The 19751-nt window shown below is 40.6% G+C and overlaps 1 protein-coding gene across 2 annotated transcripts in view; it reads left to right on the top strand.

The window, feature by feature from the left end:
• LOC114666789 (cysteine-rich motor neuron 1 protein-like) overlaps positions 1-19751 on the top strand; it is a 180936-nt gene that overhangs the window by 143316 nt on the left and 17869 nt on the right. For both annotated transcript variants that reach the window (XM_051919849.1, XM_028821788.2), the window contains 7 exons: positions 2246-2399; positions 5753-5874; positions 8452-8673; positions 11744-11959; positions 12343-12564; positions 17846-17971; positions 19537-19715. In XM_051919849.1, coding sequence (XP_051775809.1) covers positions 2246-2399; positions 5753-5874; positions 8452-8673; positions 11744-11959; positions 12343-12564; positions 17846-17971; positions 19537-19715 — 1241 coding nt within the window. The remainder of the gene's footprint in view (positions 1-2245; positions 2400-5752; positions 5875-8451; positions 8674-11743; positions 11960-12342; positions 12565-17845; positions 17972-19536; positions 19716-19751) is intronic.

Below are 19751 nucleotides of genomic sequence, written 5' to 3'. Positions count from 1 at the left end.
CTAATTTCTCTGCATCTTTCGATGATATAAGAGGTCTAACTTTTGCTATGTTCCTTAGGTGAAAAAATGCTGTCCTAGTGATTTTATTAATATGCGATTTAAAATTCACATTACAATCAACGGTTACCCCTAAGCTTTTTACCTCCGATTTGACTTTTAATCCTAATGCATCCAGTTTATTTCTAATAGCCTCATTGTATCCATTATTGCCAATCACTAAGATTTCGGTTTTTTCTTTATTTAATTTGAGAAAGTTACTATTCATCCATTCTGAGATACAGGTTAGACATTGTGTTAGCGAATCAAGAGATTTGGGGTCATCAGGTGCTATTGATAAATACAGCTGTGTGTCATCAGCATAGCTGTGGTAGCTCACGTTATGTCCCGAGATAATCTGACCTAATGGAAGCATGTAGATTGAGAAGAGCAGCGGACCCAGGATAGAGCCTTGTGGAACACCATATAGAATATCATGTGTCTTTGAGTTATAATTACCACAACTAACAAAGAATTTTCTCCCTGCCAGGGAATTCTTGAGTAACTGTAATGTACTGATGAGAGAGAGGAATATGTTCTTGAGTTTGGATTTAAAAATCTCCATGGGTTTGATCAATTATGATCCATTACAAACTGTGTGATTATTTTTGCAGTGTTAGATGTTATCATCATTGTAGCTACAGACCTGTCCAGGTCTGGATCTATAAGATACAATTAAAGTCTGGCCATTATAATTTAATGAGTGTTTATCAAATACATTTTGAACGAAATCTCTCTCATCCACATTAGGTGTGTAGATATTTATCAAAATTACTTTAGAGAGAGAGAGAGAGAGGTTGGGAGCATGGCGCTGGATTGAGATCAGCACCACACTGGGACAAGATGAGCTTTTTTATGTTGGCTGGTGTGCCAATCCGTCCACCAACCCCCAGGTTTTCCCTGCAAGTTGGAGGACCTGCTTGTAGGGCTGGATGCAGATTAACGTAATTCCCAGGTTATTACTTTAAATTAAAATAGATTACCCATTACCATGATATATCACCCTTCGGGATCAGCATGGTGGTACCAGTGAGATTGTTTCGTGCATAAGGATTTCAACACCTATAGTTTTCTTTGTATACAGTAGCTAGAGTGACACATTTGGCCAATCCAATCTCTTTGCAACCAAAACTGGTCCTTACTTTTTAAGTGAGTCTCCAGTAAAAATACTGTCTTGGCATTTAGACCTGTTACGTGAGAAAATACTTTTTTTCTCTTTTGATCATCATTGAGACATTTGAAATTCCAGCTCATAAAATTCACTGTTTGGTGAGAGAGACACTGCTTCTGAACTTTTGTGAACATTTTGTAAACTTAAGTAAAGGTAGTATGTTCTTTCATACAATAGCATAAACCTTGATTTCATATTGTTGCCAGGTATTGTGGCTAAGGAGCCTACTGTATTATGTTGGCACTTACAGCTGTTGGGGTAAAAAGGGATCAATAAGAATTGCAAACATCCAAAGCAAACAAAATGGATTTGGTAGTTTAGTGTAAAGGCATGTAAGGTTTATATACGAACTCGGACAGTAAAGTGCTGCATCACTAATTATTTTTAGTGTTGTGACATCCATAGGTCTGCCCACCAATATAGCAACACCTGTGATATACAAAATGGCGGCATAAATAGTTCAAAATAAAACCACAAAATCTAACCTAGAAACTAATGACAAATCAGTCTGTCATGATGACTAGCTTCTGCATGTTTTAACTTACCATTGGCCAAGTTCTGATAAGCATGTCAAACTTTAAGACCCCTGTGGGTTTTGCTGCATACATTCAACCTTTGAGCCGTCGTCCCAGAGCTCCCCAGTGTCTACATGCCACCATCCCACTGTTCACGCTCCCCTAAAGTTTACTGCTGTTCTCATCATGTTTCTGAGCAGGTCCGTGTTACCAACGTCCTGTACCAAAGAGGTCCCTGAGCTGGTTATCCACCACCACAAGTGACCAGTCACCATATTCCATATCTACCAGACTTCCCATAATCTGAGGCTCTTCTTCACCCTTTGTCATAAACTGAGAACTTAAGGTGTTCTCCATTATTTTTTCTCTCTCAAAACATCCTTTTGCTCAAGTGTGTCCTTGGAGTGCTGTGATGCTTCTTCTCAGTTATATCTGTCCGTTCTCCCAGAATGTCCTCTTCTAAATTTGCACACAATGCCAGAGCTCAAGGACTCATGCTGATTTGTTTGCATTTCCCTTTCAGATGACTCTTGTCCTGATTTGACTACCTACTGCTCGCTTCAGTGCCCCACTGGCTATGAGGTGGACGACTATGGCTGTCAAGTTTGTGAATGTGTATCGCAGATCCTGAAGTGCCGCCCAGTCTCTTGTGGTAAAACCTGCCCTCATGGATATGTGTAAGTAACTGTTAAGGTGCCTCTCCTCTTTTTTTTTTGTTCTTAATATTCTGGGGGCCAAACACATTGTGTTATAGCTGCAAAGGTGGAAACAGTTCAGCTCTGGGTTTTATATACAAAAGATGACACCTCAGGACTTTGGAGAATGGCAGAAACACGTCAGCTTGGTGATGTCTTATGAGGAACGATGTTTTGTCTTGGTAGAGTAATTTATTACTATATTACTATATTAATAGTACTATACTAATACTAAATTAATATATTACTCTCCTTTCCCATTTTGTATTATTAATATGTAGCCTTTGTCAGAATGCCTCAGATCTCACAGACTTGCCGCTGTTTATAAGGTATTGTACCATATAACATCTCGCCCACCTTCCCTTCTACATCTATAACCTCAGGCAATAAGGTATAGTAAAAGGCAAGCAGGAGTTAAGTTACACTTTAAATAATGTGTTATTGATAATATTCATAAATAATAACAATATGCAAAGTACAAGTGAATACTGGAAACCATACAACCTGATAAATGCTGATGTGTAGTTTCAGGCGGCACACAGATTTGTTAGTTACTTAAAACGTCTCTAGTTAAGGCATTGTTTGTGGTCAGCTTTCTTCAGAACATGCTGCATGCCTGTCTCAATATGGCTGCCGAGCTGTCCTCTTCATTGTGTTGTCCTTTTCAGTTCATGGTGTGTGAGATACTCCTTCATCAGTTTGGTCAGAGAGAGAGAGAGAGAAGGAGGTAAAGCCAGCAAATTTAAAGGTTTTTCTGTCCAACTCCTAGAGCCAATAGGACGTCATGGTACTTAAAGGCTTCTGATACAAGCCAGTTCCAAACAGCCATACTTCAGACCAATGAGGGAACAGAAAACATCTTCACACCTGCCACCCCCCAAAACCATTTGTTGAGCTGATGCTTGCTAGCTAGGTAGTCTGGCTTTCCTGTGGGGGTTGACTGAGAAAGTCCTAAAGAGGATCACTTGCCAAACTGGTTTGATGAACTTCTCCCAACCCTGTCGTAAAATTACAAAGGACTAGTTTTTACCCATCTAACCATTGTTGTTCTTATCAATGATGGACATTAGTGTTATAAGTTACAAGTAAAGACATACAAAGTATTTATCAACTTATATGCAAAATTTCACACCATAACAGATGGTCAAGGTGATGTCAGTGTGAATGTAAGAGCCATTTGCTAGTTATTTAAGTTATATAAATGTTTGCCTAAATATTACTGCATAGTCATGGGAGTTTCCTACAACCCCCATAAGTTGAATTGAATTGGTATATTCTATTTCTCGCTTCTCGGACTATACATTATATTCAATTAGTGGCCTGCCTTGCCATGTGTAAGGCGTTGAGGGCACATGGTTTTAAACCGTGCCTTATGTGTCAAGTAACATGAAAGACAACGCGCTCTATTGAATGTGCAGCGCTGTACGTTTAAAGCGTACTGACGAAGAAGTAAAGTATCTTTAAGTATAGAAACAACTAAAGTTTGACAAGAAAAGCTAAGTTTAGAGAAGAGACATTTTTTCTAATGTTTTGCCTTTTATTCTACGTGTGTAATGACATTTTTTTTTATTCTTGTGTGGACTATTTGCTTTGAATTTTCACTAAATATTTTAAAATTAACTTTAGGACTGAGAGATTTCTTTCGGCATGCGTTTTACCCATTCTTGAACTAAACCTTACACACCCACAGCTACAGTGAGGATGTAAGAAAAGAGATCATCCTTAATAGGCATTGGCGGTCAGAAATGGACAGAAATGTGAATTATTTGGGTTCCACTCTAGATCACATTTTATCTTGAGCTGACAGCTCACACTTTTGTGAACACCTGAGAACTCATCTGAGCAGGAGACTACATTTAGGGTTCCGAACACAAATCGGGAAAATCATGTAAAGAATCTCATGTAAAATCCACATACAGAGTCACGCAGTCGCTTACTCACAATGTCTAAAACATGGATTTTCACCAAAATATTTTTAAACAAACTGCTTCTGGAAAGCTCTCTCATGAACGAGGAAGGAACATACGCATGGACACAGCGCAGGAAGCTTCTGGGCAGCCAATGAAGAGGGGGCAGGTGTGTCTGTTTTGTCGTGTAGGGTCCTATGATGACCCTATATTCCCCTTTATATTCTTTATTGTGTAGACTTAACCAAATGTCTCAAACACATTTACCACTCTGTAGTCAGATACACTACTTCATTTCAGCACTTCCTCTCCCCTTCCCTTCTTTATCTATAAACTCAGGCAATTAGACAGAATAAAAGAACAAGCAGAAGAACGAGCTGCACTTTTAACTATGTATTAATTTATTTTATTATAACTATACAAGCAAACAGAATGTGGTTTTATACATCAAAAACCATACAACCTGATATTGCTAGATGTGTCATTTCAGGTGGCACCACACCCTGCAGTTGCATTTGATTCTTGCTGGTCATCTCATCATCCCCACGTGTGCAGGCAGCCTGCTTTCTTCAGGTCATCATCTGGTCTGCGCTTGTCAGGATGCAACATGGAAGAGAGAGCAAACCATTGCAGTCCTCTTTCTTTATTGCTCCCGTGTAACTCCTGACGAACACATCTTACTGGGCCACTCACCAGTGGAATAGCTCTGACTCAGCCCTCAAATTCAAGTCATTTTTCTTCTTAGAATCCTTCAAACAAACAACCAAAAAAAAAAGTAAATGCCAGTCATTAAGCAATTAAACTATAACCTCTCTGGCAGAGCTAGCCAGCAATTCAGTCATAATAACCAGAATTCATAAAGTCTGAGGTAGAGAAAATAATGGTTTGTCTATTTTTCTTACTCTTTAAACATTATAATAAGTAATATGCTAATTCTACAAATAAAGACATACAGAATATTTACGATCTTCTATGCCAGATATCAATCACTTCAGCACAACATCAAGAGCTCGTTGGCATGTGTGCGTTCGTGTGTTCCTTCCTCATTTGTGAGAAGCCTTTATTGAAGTGACAAAGAACAATTTGTTTTAACAAACAAAGAAATTAGTGGAAATACATGTTTTGGATCCTGTGAGTAATTGACTGGTTGACTTTGCATGTGGATTATGTGGCATAAGTAAGACACGTTTTTTTTCATGGATATTTTGATATTGTTTGCTGTTGTGCTGCATTGGACCCCCTATTGCAACCATCTTACCTCCTTTATGCCTGAAAACACCAGAAGTAAAATTTGTATTGGCCATTGCTATAAAGCACATGGGGTAAGTAACATTTAAGCAAAATATTGTTTTTGGGAGGGATACTCTTTTAAATTCACCTCACGCTAGTACCTCTAGTGTAACACCTGGTGTGTTTTACTCTGAACAGAAAGAACAAACACGGCTGTGAGATGTGCCGTTGTGTGAAATGTCCTCCGTTTACCTGCGGCAAGGAATGTCCAGAGGGCTACAAGCAGAACAGAAAAGGCTGCTCTGTCTGTGCCTGTAAAGGTAGGTGTGCTTCTTAAAGGTGTCACACACTGCATTAGAGTTTACAATGAGCTGGAGTCCTCAGCAAACTCATTATTAGATCTTTGATAAAGTCTTGGGAGATTCATTTATTACATTTTGTTAGGGAAAATTACTTAATAAATCAAAAAAGTCTAGAGTCATTGTAAAAAAAATAAAATTCAAGATAGACATCTTTTTGTTACACAGATTGTTGGATCGTCCTTGTGCTATAAGCACCTTCAGCATGGGAAAGCCGCTATATAAATATAAATTATTAATATTATTCAGTGTCTTATTGTTTAGGTTAATTTGCATAACATATTTAAATATATGTTAATCTACACCAGGGGTCTCCAACTCCAGTCCTGGAGAGCTACTGTGGCTACAGGTTTTCATTCTAACTCTTTTCTTAATTAGTGACCAGATTTTGCTGCTAATTAACTCTTTGCCTTAATTTTAATTAATGCACAACTTAAGACTCAGGCCCCTTAATTATTTCTTTTTTCCTTAATTAGCAACCAAACAATATTAAGACACAAAATGAACCAACACATAAACAACAACAACCTGTGTCCATCGCACAATAAGTGAAAATAAAGAAAGGTGAAGGCCTCAGTAACGTTGATCTGCTCAGGTCCACAAAACATTTTGACAGCGCTCTTCAAAAAGAAAAACAACAGTTTTAGAAATGTCTGCCATGGCAGAATGAGCACAATGGAATTAAATAACGGGTGTAATTAGCAACGAGAATTGGCTTCAAGTTAAGAAACTGAATGAAGGTTGGAGTTTGAGGCCCCAACTTAGTTGCTCATCTGTTGGCTCACTTCACATCAAATTTATGTTTAGGTGCCGTTTAAGGAAAAAAGAATCAATTTAGTGGTCAGAGACTCAAGAAAAGTCAATTAAAATAAAGGGAAATAGTTAATTAGCAGCAAAAGCTGGTCCCTAATTAAGAAAAGAGTTAGAATGAAAACCTGCAGCCACAGTAGCTCTCCAGGACTGGAGTTGGAGACCCCTGCTCTACACCACTCAGCACAAAGATAAATGGTATTTTCCACAAACATCCTGATGTCATTAAGTATTAATATATTAATTATTATATTAAGTATAAAGTCCTAAATTAGTGAAACATATTAAAAGTCTTGAGTAAACATCTGATTCGTTGAAAAAAGACTTCTTATATGTAAATTGTTGTTAGAAAACAAAAATATAAAGTTAAAATGTTGTATTTAAACTCGCTCTGTAATTTAATTGTGTTGGTACAAATGATGTCAGAATGTCACAGCCAGGCAGTTCCAAGCACTTTTTCCCTTACATGTTTATACTTCTAATTTATCAAACGGTGCAGAAAACTCCATTCTTCTCTGTTAAGAGTGATATGAAATGTATTGTTAATTATTTTTCTCAGTTAAGCACATTTTTGTGAATTTTTAAGAAGCTTTACAGTAGCTGTATGAGGAATTGATTTCTTTAGACATAGGACCGCTCTTACTATTAATTGTTTTAACTTCACTAAAGATGCATAACACCTTCACAAAGTCTTCAGACCCTTTACTTCTACAGATGCTGTTATGCTGCAGTTCAGTTTTCCCTCATCCAGAAACACTCAGTACCCCAGCATGACAAAGCAAAAACAGGATTTCAGGAATTTTTGCAGATTTATTAAAAATGAAAAACTAAAATCTCACATTAACACAAATATTCAGACTCTGTACTCAGCACTTTTTTGAAGCCCCTTTAACAGTAGCTGCATCCTGGAGACTCCATCCTGGAGACTTGTGTGGGAAGTTTCTGCCATTCTTCTTCTCAGATCTCTCCAGCTCCGGCAGGATGGATGAAGAACATCAGTGAATATGTATTGTCAGGTCTCTCCAGAGATGTTCAGTTGTGTTCAAGTCTGAGCTCTAGCTGGGCAACTCAAGAACATTCCTGTGTGAACCTTCAGCCCACTCTAAGGTCCAGGGCTTTCATTAAGAATATCTCTGCACTTTGCTCCATACAGCTTTCCCTCAACCCTGTCTAGTCCCCACACAAATCGCTCCAGAAACTCCTTTCTTCCTAGTGCCATATGACTTTTCAATAGGAAATATCGGAGATAATGTTTAAGGTTTTGATATATATCCTGTTACCTTTTTTTTTTTTTGGTATAAATATGTTTTATCTAACTGCCTTACCTTAACCTTTCTTATTTCTATTTGTCTGTTTTATTTCATTCTGTCTGTTACCTGTTATTAGATGCAACTGAGAAGGCAAATTTCATGTTTTCCTGTGTAAACATGACTAAATAAAGAAACCTAACCTAACCTAACCAAGTCTCCTGATGCTACCACCGCCATACTTCACCATTTTAGTAGTAGTACTGCACAGGTGATGAGTGCTGCCTGGTTTCCTCCATACATGACGCTGAGAACTGAGCCCAGAAAGTTCAGTCTTGGTTTCATTAGACTAAGGGAATCTTGTTTCTCACATTCTGAGAATCCTTTAGGTGTCTTTTTGTAAACTCCTAGTGAGCTTCTATGCGCCTTTTACTGAAGAGACACTTCTCTCTGATTGTTCCTTCATCTTTTCTTTTGTCAGAGACTGGTGAAATCCTAACAACAACACCACCATTAGCTCCAAAGATCAGCTACTGCCTCACTACATCAGGCCATCGCTACAAAGAAGGAGAGAGCTGGCATGACGGCTGCCGGGACTGCTACTGCCACGCTGGTCATGAGATGTGTGTACTGATTACCTGTCTGGTCCCAAACTGCTCTCATCCCATGGTTCGAGAAGAACAGTGCTGTCCAAGCTGTGAAGGTAAGTGCCTGTGGTTTGTGCAAATTCCATGCAGTGTAGTTGAAGAAGAAGAAAACAACACCCCAGCAGGCCAACCTGTCAGTTCAGTGCTGCTTCTTCTTAACCAAAAAACATTCATTTAATGCAGAGAAAGCACCACTATTTGCTGCATATGGCTTAGGTAAGATAAAATACACCAAAACCATGCAAAGGAAAGCTCAGGCACATTACACTGTCTTCAGATAGATATTTTTCTTAGTTGCTGTGGTGAAGAAATTCACTTTTAATATTTGGCTTCTTGCAGAATTTGAAAGTCCAATTCATGATTTACATGACACAGTGACAAACTCTTCTCCAGGACTTTACCTTATGCGTTTACAGGATGTGTTTGTAGGCATCTGAATGCAATTATCTTTTAGAGCAGGACTGTGCAGCACACAGCTGCTCAACCACCCGCCATGCTTTGCTTTATTAACAGCGTCTGTCAACGGACAGAATGTAGAACGTGATAATCCACAGCAAGGTCTCCATTACTCTTTTCACAGCTTCACTTGATTACATCATATCATTTATTCCTATGCTCAGTTTTACGTACATTTAATAGCATGGGCTACATATTGACTTTTCTTCACTAAATTGAAACAAAGTAAGAAACCAGAACCCATTGGACAAACCCAGTATTCATGATACAGTTACTTATTTACTCCCTCTGTTCATTTACCATACGTCCATGTGGCACTTTGAAATATTAAATACTAGCCGTAACCCTGTGGCTCCGCCTGCATAGTAGTGAAACAGGACAAACTTTAAAAATCAATAAGCAAACAAGTAGCGCTAGCTAAGCAGAGGCAAGGTGCGCTCTAGAATGTGGCGAGAGGTCCAGTGACTCAAACGGAGGCTGGTGCGTGACTGAGTGAGGAGGGCCTGGCCGGGCCCCACTGCTGACGTCACGCTTCCACCTCCCCTCGGCCCGCAGCCTCTGTCTCAGATTTGCGCGAATAAATCACCCCTGCATGTGAACTATGATACTTAGCGCGATGAGAGAAGTCTCAAAATCAACCGGAATGTTGAAGCAAATTATAGAAAAAAAAAACGATCTAAATCCGTTAAGTAGTCCTCTCGTGAAAAGCGGACAGAAAGACATTAAATTTTATATATAGTGTAAAAGGCGCTATATAGTGCCTGACCTGGCACAGACTGACACAGAGGCACGTGTAAAAACACACAACCACTTTTATTTTTCTTCATCTGGAGGGCATATCTTCCCCATAATCCCTCCAGCCACAACACAGTCCCAGATAGATAGATAGATAGATAGATAGATAGATAGATAGATAGATAGATAGATAGATACTTTATTAATCCCAAGGGGAAATTCACAAATAAAATAAAGCACTCAAGACCAATCCAATCCTTCCTCTGGCACCACCACTCCTCCCAGGCAACCTCATCCTCTTCTTCCCGATTCTGGCTCCTGAGTGGTGGATGCTGGTCCTTTTTATAGCTCAACCGGAAGTGCTCCAGGTGCTTGATCACCTGTTGCTAATTGCACTTCCGGGCGGGGCTGTAGAAGTGTCCAGGTTGGCTCCAGGATCCATGCAGCACCCCCTGGTGGCCACCCCAGATCCCCACAGGGTTGTGGAGAACTCCATCTCCCATGGAGCCCTGCAAGAAACTGACACACCAACGTCACCCAGAGAGGCTGCCACCAAGCATCCCAGGGGAGGTACTGAGGAGCCTAGGGCTGGGCAACTCCAGGACAGTCACAGAGTCACGCCAAAGCCACTGCAGCATTGTCTTAGCTATATGCTTTGGGTCATGCTGAAAGGTGAACTGTTGCCCCAGTCTATATCATGTACACTCTGGAGCAGGAGTCTGGGCTTTGGCTGGATCACTCAAGGAGACTCTGGGACTAGTCCTAAATCCACTCCAGCGTTGCCTTGGCTGTAGGCCTTGGATTTTCTTCAAGGACCTCTCTGTGTTTGCTTGCATTCATCATTCCCTTAATTCTGACCATTCTTCCTGTCCCCCTAGCATGATGCTGCCACTACCATGACTCACCACAGAGATGGTATTGGGCAGGTGGTGAGCAGTGCCTGGTCTTCACCAGACATAATTCCAGGAGTTCTGCTCAATGAGTTGAAATCTTGTCTCATCAGACCAAAGATCTTTTTACTTGCGCTCTTAGAGTCCTTTAATCTAGCCTATGCCTTTAACTCAAGACTGGCTTCTGTTTAGCTGCTCTACCAAAAACACCTGATTGCTGGAATGCTGTGGAGAAGTTTGTCCTACTGACAGGTTCTCCCATCTCAACATAGGACATCAGAAGTCATGTTAGAGTGACAATTGGATTCTTGGCCACCTCCCTGACCAATTCTTTTTTTGCCTGGTTACTCAGTTTGGTTGGAGAGCCAACTCTAAGAAGAGTCCTGGTTGTTCCAAATTCTTCCATTTCACAATTGTTGAGGCCTCTGTGCTGCTGGGAAAGCTCAAAGCTTTAGAAATGGTTTGATCCCCTTGACCTGATCTGTGTCTCATCACAATTTGATGGCGGAGGTCTACACAGAGCTTCTTGGACTTCATGGCTTTGAATGGTGAATTGCAGGACCTTCTATACACAGGTACATGTGTGCCTTTCAGTTTAATGTGCCACTAGTGTACTCCAGTCAGGGTCTACACACAGCTCAAGGACAGTTAAAGAAAACAAGATGAACCTGAGCACAATTCGAAGTGCCACACCAAAGATTCTGAATATTTCTATCAGTGAAAGATTTCAGTTTTATATTTTTAATAATCCGACTCAAAATTGAGAAGGGAGCTAAATGCAACGGCATAAAGAATTTTTAACACCCTAAATCATTACAGCTGGCATTACTTCAAAAGGCTTCCAGCATTCAACATTAACCATCATATAAGAGAATCATGGGAGAGGACCCCCAGGACTTAAGGTTTAGTGTCATCTCCAGTGACAAATGACAAACACGCAAATCCATCCTGTGCACTGCTATAATTCTGCCCACAGGTATTTCTGTTTGGTAATTTGACTGAAAGCAGCAGGAGGTATCCATTTTTTCAATGTTGTGTTTTTCAGATGACTCTGGAAGTGGGCACCCTGAAACCCCTGATCTGGTGGTGTGTAGAGCACCTGGTGGGGAGCTGTACGTGGAAGGAGAGACTTGGCAGTTGGACACTTGCACTCGCTGCACGTGCCGCCAGGGTCGGGTTCTGTGTGACACTGAGGTGTGCCCGCCGGTGTTGTGTCACTCACCTTTCAAAGCTCAGACTGCATGTTGTTATGCCTGCCCAGGTACGCCATGTGCCATGTGTGTGTCATTATTGTGGCATCCACCAAGTCCATGGAGATGCCAGCTGGCGTTTTTCATAATCAGTTTTGAGAGGGGAAAAAAATCACAAATAACAATTAATGTAACTTTTATTGCTTCCATGAACTGTAACAGGATATTAGTGTGTGACATCAGCTATGTGGGGAAAAAACAGAGCAGCTATTGTTTTGAGTTGAATTGCATCTTTAGTTGTAAATACGTATTATAATCCTTGTGGGGCCAATCCAGTTATGAAGAAAAAGCAGAATGTGTTTTAGGGAAGAGGCACTGAAACAAATTAAAAACGTGAAACCAGCATTGTGCAGAGCCTTAATTTAACAGCAGAAAATGAACTCTCTTCCAACAGATGACCAACTGAAGCCGCTGTTACCCATCAACGCCAGCCAGCAGGATTTCTGCATGTCCTCTAATGGGGAGATCTCATTGGCTGGAGAGTCATGGAAAGAGAATCCATGCACAAGCTGCATCTGCAATAAAGGAACCATCAGGTGCTTCTCACAAGGATGCCCTCCAGCATTCTGCCGCGTCCCTGTCTTGAGGAAAGGACAGTGTTGTCCTCAGTGCTTAGGTAAGCCGCTTCATCTCATTACAGTTGGCACAGGATTAAAGCTCGCATAGCGTGAAGGATGCAAATCCCATTCAGTCCTCCTCAGTTTTTTATTTTGTAACTCCTTTCAGAAAAGCGTGAATACACTCTGAGAATGTGCTATAGATTCAGAACATCTCCTTCACTTTCTGCACACTTTATTGTGTTGAAGATTTCATTTTAAATGGATACATTTGCCATTTGTGTCCATCAGTCTACACTTGATAATCCATAATTAAAAGTGAAAAAGTGTTTTCAGAATGATTTGTAAGTTTATTAAAAGCCACCAACTGAAATCTCCCCTTCATAGAAGTATTCAGACCCTTCCAAATTGTGCTCAGGTGCAGTTCCTCCTGTTTGCTTTAACCATCCTTGAGATGTGTCTACGACTTGATTGGAGCCCACCTTTGGTAAATTGAATTGATTGGACCTCGTTTGGAAAGACAAATGTGTGCCCTGGTTACTCAGTTTGGATGGAAAGCCACACCTGGAAAGAGTCCTGGTTCAATTTACTGTTCAACTTCAAACTTCTTGAGGCCAGTGTCCTCCAGGGAACACTCAGAGTCTTAGAAATGGTTTGATTATGGAGGGCTACAGAGAGTTCCTTGGACTTCATGGCTTGGTTTTTGTCCTCACATGCAGTGTGTCTATACACAGGTACATGTGTGCCTTTCTAAGCCACGTCCAGTTAGTTGAATTTACCACAGTTGGACTCTGAAGGAGAATTAAAGCAAACAGAACAGACCTGAGCACAATCTGAAGTGCCACTGCCAAGGAAGGGTATGAACATTTCTATAAAGGAGAGATTTCAGTTTTTCAAACATATAACCATTGTTGTTTGGAGAATGATCGTAAAACTTCTCCATCTGAATAGCAGAATGTCACATAGTCTACTGGATATCCTAAAACTCTTCCAATTTCAGATTTAGGAGGCCAGGACACATATGTCAATCCCATAAAGAGATCACTACTGTATATGGATCAGGATTAAAATGTCATGCATTTCAAAGCCATATTGTCCCATTGAAAAATAGTTAAGGGAAGGCTATCATAACTACCAGGAGTCTAGAGCAGAACAATTCCATCACTAACAAGATAAACACTTTAGAAAAATGGCATCCTTAATGGCTTGCATTGTAGCCCCTCAAATCTTTGGGCAACAATTCCACCCATCCATGTTCCCTCCATTATAAAAGCATCCCAACCAGGTAAGGGACCACAAATCTCAGCTGGGACACCAGTCAACCCATGTTGTCCATGACACTATCTCAGAACTTGATGCGTTACAGATCAACAGCCCACCCAGTTCTACAATTCCAAGATGGCTTAGTGCAGATGATCAGGACTTAGCTTGGGGTTGCTCCATCATGGTGTTTCCTCTCTCTTTGTCATTGTCCTTCAGTCTGCTCTATTTGCTGGCCAACTTCTGCCACCCTCTACTTGGGTTTTTTTTGATTAACATTTACTGCTTCGCATGGCTTTAGGGGGTATTTTGGTGATATTTATTTTTAATGTTATTAAGATCAAGCAAGTACAAAAATGTATGCATAGCGTAACATTGAGGTGCGTTCGGAGACTTGGTTAGCTGGTTTGAAAGTTGGAGCATTTTTCTATTTTCTAGTCACATGATCAAAGAGATGTTTGTAACACTGTGTCATATTCCAAAATAACAGTGATAATAGACTGGAGTTTGATGTATTAGTAGTGTGTCTAAAATATGTTTTTTTTAATACCGTTTTACAGTATCTTGTGGCTTTCACAAGCAGCAAATTCCATCTCAAGTGATGTAAAGACTCCCAAGCTGTTGTTAGTTGCTGGATGTCGATGGTCTCTGGCTTTTTCTTGAACATAATATTTTCCAAAAAGTACCCAATAGGAACTTAAAATTGGTGCTGAAGTCTCAAGCTGAAGTTGTTGGCCAAATTTAAACACATCACAGATAGCAGATCATGGCGGCACTGTGCCAATAATTTACAGTGCCAGAGAATTCCTGAATCACTGTAATCTTTAGATCAGCCCTATTCAAATGGCAGGCCGAAGGCCACATGCAGCCCAGAGGCAAACTCTGAGTGGTCCAGTCCGTGGTCCCACCAGGACTCCAGACTGCAACTAAAATGGTCTTAAATGCAACCAAAAATCGGCTTTGGCGGTTATCATTTCTACTTAGTTTGCCAGTGGCGAATGAAATCATTGAAACTTTACACTATTATATTGTAACAGATGCAAAAGGCCATTTTTTTTGTAAAGCGGATTTGCCTTTAACATAGGTGTCGGTGTGGACCCCCCCTTGTATATCCCTGAGTCGCATAAAGGCCAGTTTATATCCCTCACTGGGTGCGAGGGAGACGCAGCAAAAATGACATCAGACTTGGAGACACGTGTGGGAAAATATTTCTAAGTACACGGCGCGGCTGACGGGATGGCCATGAATTTCAACGAGAGGCAGGTTACATTTGTGTCAGAGTAATGAGCAACTGGTCATCAAAACAAAATGTAGGCCTGCAAAACATTTGAAATTCCTCTGCCCATCATAAAGGTCCCCTGTTATGAAGATATATGTGCCCTGTGGAATTCAGCTGTCTCTTCTGATTTCACACTAAGGTGTGATTGTCACCAGTCTCCTTGTGTTTGCATGCCATTTCTCTTCTGATTTAACTCATACTCCGTGCAAAATGCTGGCCTTTCCGTCAGTAGACATGTAGGAGCAGTCGCCTGCCCGATGTTTCGTCACACACAGCGATGTGATGAAGTCTGCGTTTTAAGGTTGCAGGTGTATTACTGTCGCTTTACTAGGCTGCTCTGTGATTGATGGAGGACAGTAGACTTTGTTAAAATGGTATTGTTACTTCAGTCGTTTTGGCGTGCGCACTACATGTTCTGTTACCAGTAAATTCTTCAACAGGAGCTCATCAACATGGAAAATAAGATTTAGTAAAAAAAAAATAGTAATAATTATAGTCAACTAGCCAACCCACGGGCATAATTATTTATTGATGGGTGAACACTTCCTGAAAGACACAGTTGCCGAAATAGGGTGGGTTTGAGGATACGACTGTGAGTGAATGAAAAGATGGAACTCTGGAGAGAGCAACATACAATTGTCCATGACTGAAAACTGGTTTTGGCAGATACAGGCATATCTTTTTGAAAGTTTGGCCCTGTGCCTTATTAATTGTCATCGCAAAGGCCAATCTAACAGGAAATTGTCTTCGTGTTAAAGTAAAAGGCAAATTTGAATCTGATGGGGTCAGGGATATCCTGGAAGTGAATGGTGATAGTAGCTGGAAGCATTTGGGACATTGCCACAATTTCTGCCTTGCCACCATAAACTCCGGAAGTATTCATGTAGTCAGCGTATTGTTGAGCAGACAGTATGACTATGCTTCCGTGACTAAGAACAACGCTCAGTCGTGCGTACCCCATGCGCACTGCCTGCTCATGCCTCGAGAGCGAGGGTGGACGCAGGAGGAGGGTTAAAGTTGGCGGGCGGGGCTCTGTCGTGCATATCCCATGGTCTTAGAGTTGGCAGATACAGGCATATCTTTTTGAAAGTTTGGCCCTGTGCCTTATTAATTGTCATTGCAAAGGCCAATCTAACAGGAAATTGTCTGCATGTAAAAGTAAAAGGCAAATTTGAATCTGATGGGGTTCAGGGAAATCCGGGGAATAAAGACAGTTTGTGAGGTAGCAGCTGCGATAGTTTTACTCTCTAGTACATTACGGTGAATGCTGGTAACAGTCAGGCGGGCGGGTGGACAGTTGGGCAAGCCAACAAAAACACTATGCTCTTAGTATGAATTGGTATGAATCAGGTTTTTGTAGACAAAGGTTTTCCCTGTTCCTGCAGGACCATCTAAGAAGAAGCATGTTTGTCGTGGATGGGAATCTCTGTATGCAGCGTGTAAAACAGTTTGCGAGGGTGGACGCGGTTGTGCGTATCCCAATACATGGGAGGAGGGTTAGAGTTGGCGGGCGTGGCTCTGTCGTGTGTATCCCATGGTCTCTGCCTTGCGTACGTCTTGCGTGTCATGGTCAGCTGCTTAGTGAATTATATATATAGATAATTCATTACATGACACCCAAGAACTCTGTACATTGACATTTTAAAGACAAATCATTAAAGTAAATGTACTAATATCCACTATCACACCATACGTAGTGCATTGCTGTTAAACATTTACTAAGGTAGTTTTTTTTCTGGAAAGGCGTTGCTGTGGAACTCAAATTTAACCTCTGAGTGATTAAAACTGTGTGAATGAGTTTAAGTTCTATGAAAAAACAAATCCCCTGCCTGTCATGACCACCCCTTTAAATTGGGGGAGGATCTCATATTTCAAAAGGGAAACCAAAGTTATTGCTAATATTGTGTACTTTTTTTGATTTTATGCACTTTGAGATGTGTCTGGGTCAGATTTGAGCAAAATGTTTATTTTTTTATTTCAAAAGTGGAAAAAAGTATTGCTACCACCTCTGATTCTGTTCATTTATCGCTTTTTTGTTGTTTTTTTATACATATTTCATGTGTCTGTGTCAGATGTGACTAAATGTAAAAGGGAAACAGTGAATAAACATTATTGGTTTTTAAATACATTCATTTGTGTTGATTCAAAATTTGTCATTACCTGCTGCTTATCGGCTGCTGAAAATGTCTGGCCCAGCTAAATTTCTTGGATTGAAAATCTGGCCCAACTAAAATTGTAATTGAATAGCTCTGCTTGTTGTTTTGAAATACATTTAGTCACTGAAGCCCAAAGTGTCACAGAGTTATGTTTCAAACATTTTTACATAAGTTAAGTTGCCTTTGTAATTGACAGACAAGCAGTGAAGTGGCACAGTGGATCAGAGCAGGAGTCTTTGTTTCCGTATTATTACAGTGAAACTCTTCCTTATGTTGCTAATCATCATCCCGCACATCACCACTCTCTGCCACTGAGTAGAACTAACTGACCTCAAAGTTTTTCCTCACCTGAAAAATCTCCAACCATATTTGTCATTGCCAGTGCAAGATAAACCCAAAAAAACTCCAAATATCCATATAAACCACAGCCTTGTACTTCTCACTATGCGTGACATTCATGGGAATTCACTGTCCTGTAGTCGCTCCCCCATTTCCTAATAACCTCCAATGTTGCATGGTGGGTGTTGCTCCTAATCCTGATTGCAGCTTATTCCTTTACATTTGACTCCATTATACAAAATAAGGGACTTTAAATCATTATGCTGAGCACACTAATCTTGAGGTTTGTCTCATTCTTTCCTGAAGATGGCACCACCACAGTCATCCCAGTGATACTCTCCACGCGGTCCTCGACCCTTCAGACATCCTATGCTGACGAACAAACCCAGAGGCTGCCTACTACTGAACCTCACACCACAGTTTCCAGTACAGGTAAGAGAGGTGCCGCCTTGATCGTATCTTTTAGGGTTTTGCTTTCCAAGTGAAATATTTGTTTTATAAAATGGAGAAAATCCTGAATGGTCAGCATTGATGTAATCAATTATTATATTTGACAAAGTGACCCAAAAAAAGCCAAGAGTATTGTTAGGTGTCAGCCAGGGTTTGCACAGATCTGTTGTTTTATTGTTGTTTTTGTGAGTTTAGTTCATTATTCTTGATGTTACTGCATTAGTTTTGTTATTTTATTATGTAATACATTTTTTGTGTCTCTTTAAATATTTCGATGTTCCTTGCGTTTTGTGGGTTGAGCCCCCACGAGATGGAGCCACCCTGACGTCACTGCTGCTGGGTCCACCCTTTGCCTTTATTTTGAGTCAGAGAGGGGAGACCAGCAGTGTATCATTGAGATTGTCTTGGAGTTGTGCAGGTATTGCTTTTCATTTGGTCTTTCTGGATGTGTGGATTCTTCACTCTATAATCATTTTCAGCTCATGAGATCACAGATTTGGAATACTTTTTTGCCTTTTGCCATGTTTGCCCTTTTTTTGAACTGTTTCACTGCTGCCATTTCAAATTACACTTTGTTTGCTGTTGCTAAGGGTGTTGCTACTTTGTGTGACTTGTAACATCAGTGGGTCAACGTAATAAAGGTCAGTGTTGCTCATTTCCTGGTTGTCCCAGATTGTGGATAAAAACACAACATTTTTGCATTGTGTAGGATTGAACGAAAAAATGAATTTTCTGGGCTTAGAATTTTGCTCTTTGTCCTGACACTGATTTTTCTTTCTGCATTTGGCTTTGCTAGTTGGTATTTTCTGTCTGCCCCTCTGACACTAAGGTTTTCAGCCATCCATCCATTTTCCAACCCGCTGAATCCGAACACAGGGTCACGGGGGTCTGCTGGAGCCAATCCCAGCCAACACAGGGCGCAAGGCAGGAACCAATTCCGGGCAGGGTGCCAACCCACCGCAGCACTAAGGTTTTGTCATGTCCATTTCCTGGTCCTATTTCCTTGGTTAATTCTCATCTAATTCCATCATAGGCAGAACAGTAGTGGTGAAGAGGAGGTAGTTATTTCACAGATGAATTCCAATATTAAAAAATGTGTGGTTTATGATGACATGTAACAGCCTCCGTGTGGCACTCCAGATCATCAGCAAGCTTAAAAAGGAGGAGGATGTCGATACACACAGTTCATCATTTGTTTATTATTATTGTCATTAAATCTAACTTCACCCTGGGATCATCTCTATTCAGACTAATCCTTAAATATTTTAGAAAGGCCACTGATTAACTGGGAAAATTAAAAACCAAAAGAGAGAAGATGAGATCAATGACTATCACTATGAAGAAATCTGAAATGCTAGGCCTTGTCACTGAGCACAGCGCTTAGTTGGGGGTCAGCCAGAGTCAGAAGCTGCTAAATAGACACAATGACCAGACTAGAGATGGGGGCTTTTAAAAACCTGAAAATAAATATTAAACACTGGGGACCACTAGTGAATTAAACATTTGGTTTCTAATATTTCTTTGCAATTTTATGCTTTTCATTTTAGACATGAAGATTCTTCATGAAGACTATCCCATCCAGACAGAAATGGCTTTGATTTACCAGTCAGCTGCGTGGGTTTTGGCCGGGATATTACTGGCGATTGTCATATTCCTCAGTTCAGCCATTCTGATGAACAAAAAGAAGAACGGGATTCAAATGCCATGCTATGGCGCACCCAAAAAGGTGGGGCACGTTGGTCTGAGAAGTACCTTTAAGTTG

This window comes from Erpetoichthys calabaricus, chromosome 16, assembly GCF_900747795.2.
Source record: "Erpetoichthys calabaricus chromosome 16, fErpCal1.3, whole genome shotgun sequence".
NCBI lineage: Eukaryota > Metazoa > Chordata > Cladistia > Polypteriformes > Polypteridae > Erpetoichthys > Erpetoichthys calabaricus.
Note: the sequence above shows the minus strand (reverse complement) of the source record. Positions and strands in the feature narration are given on the sequence as shown.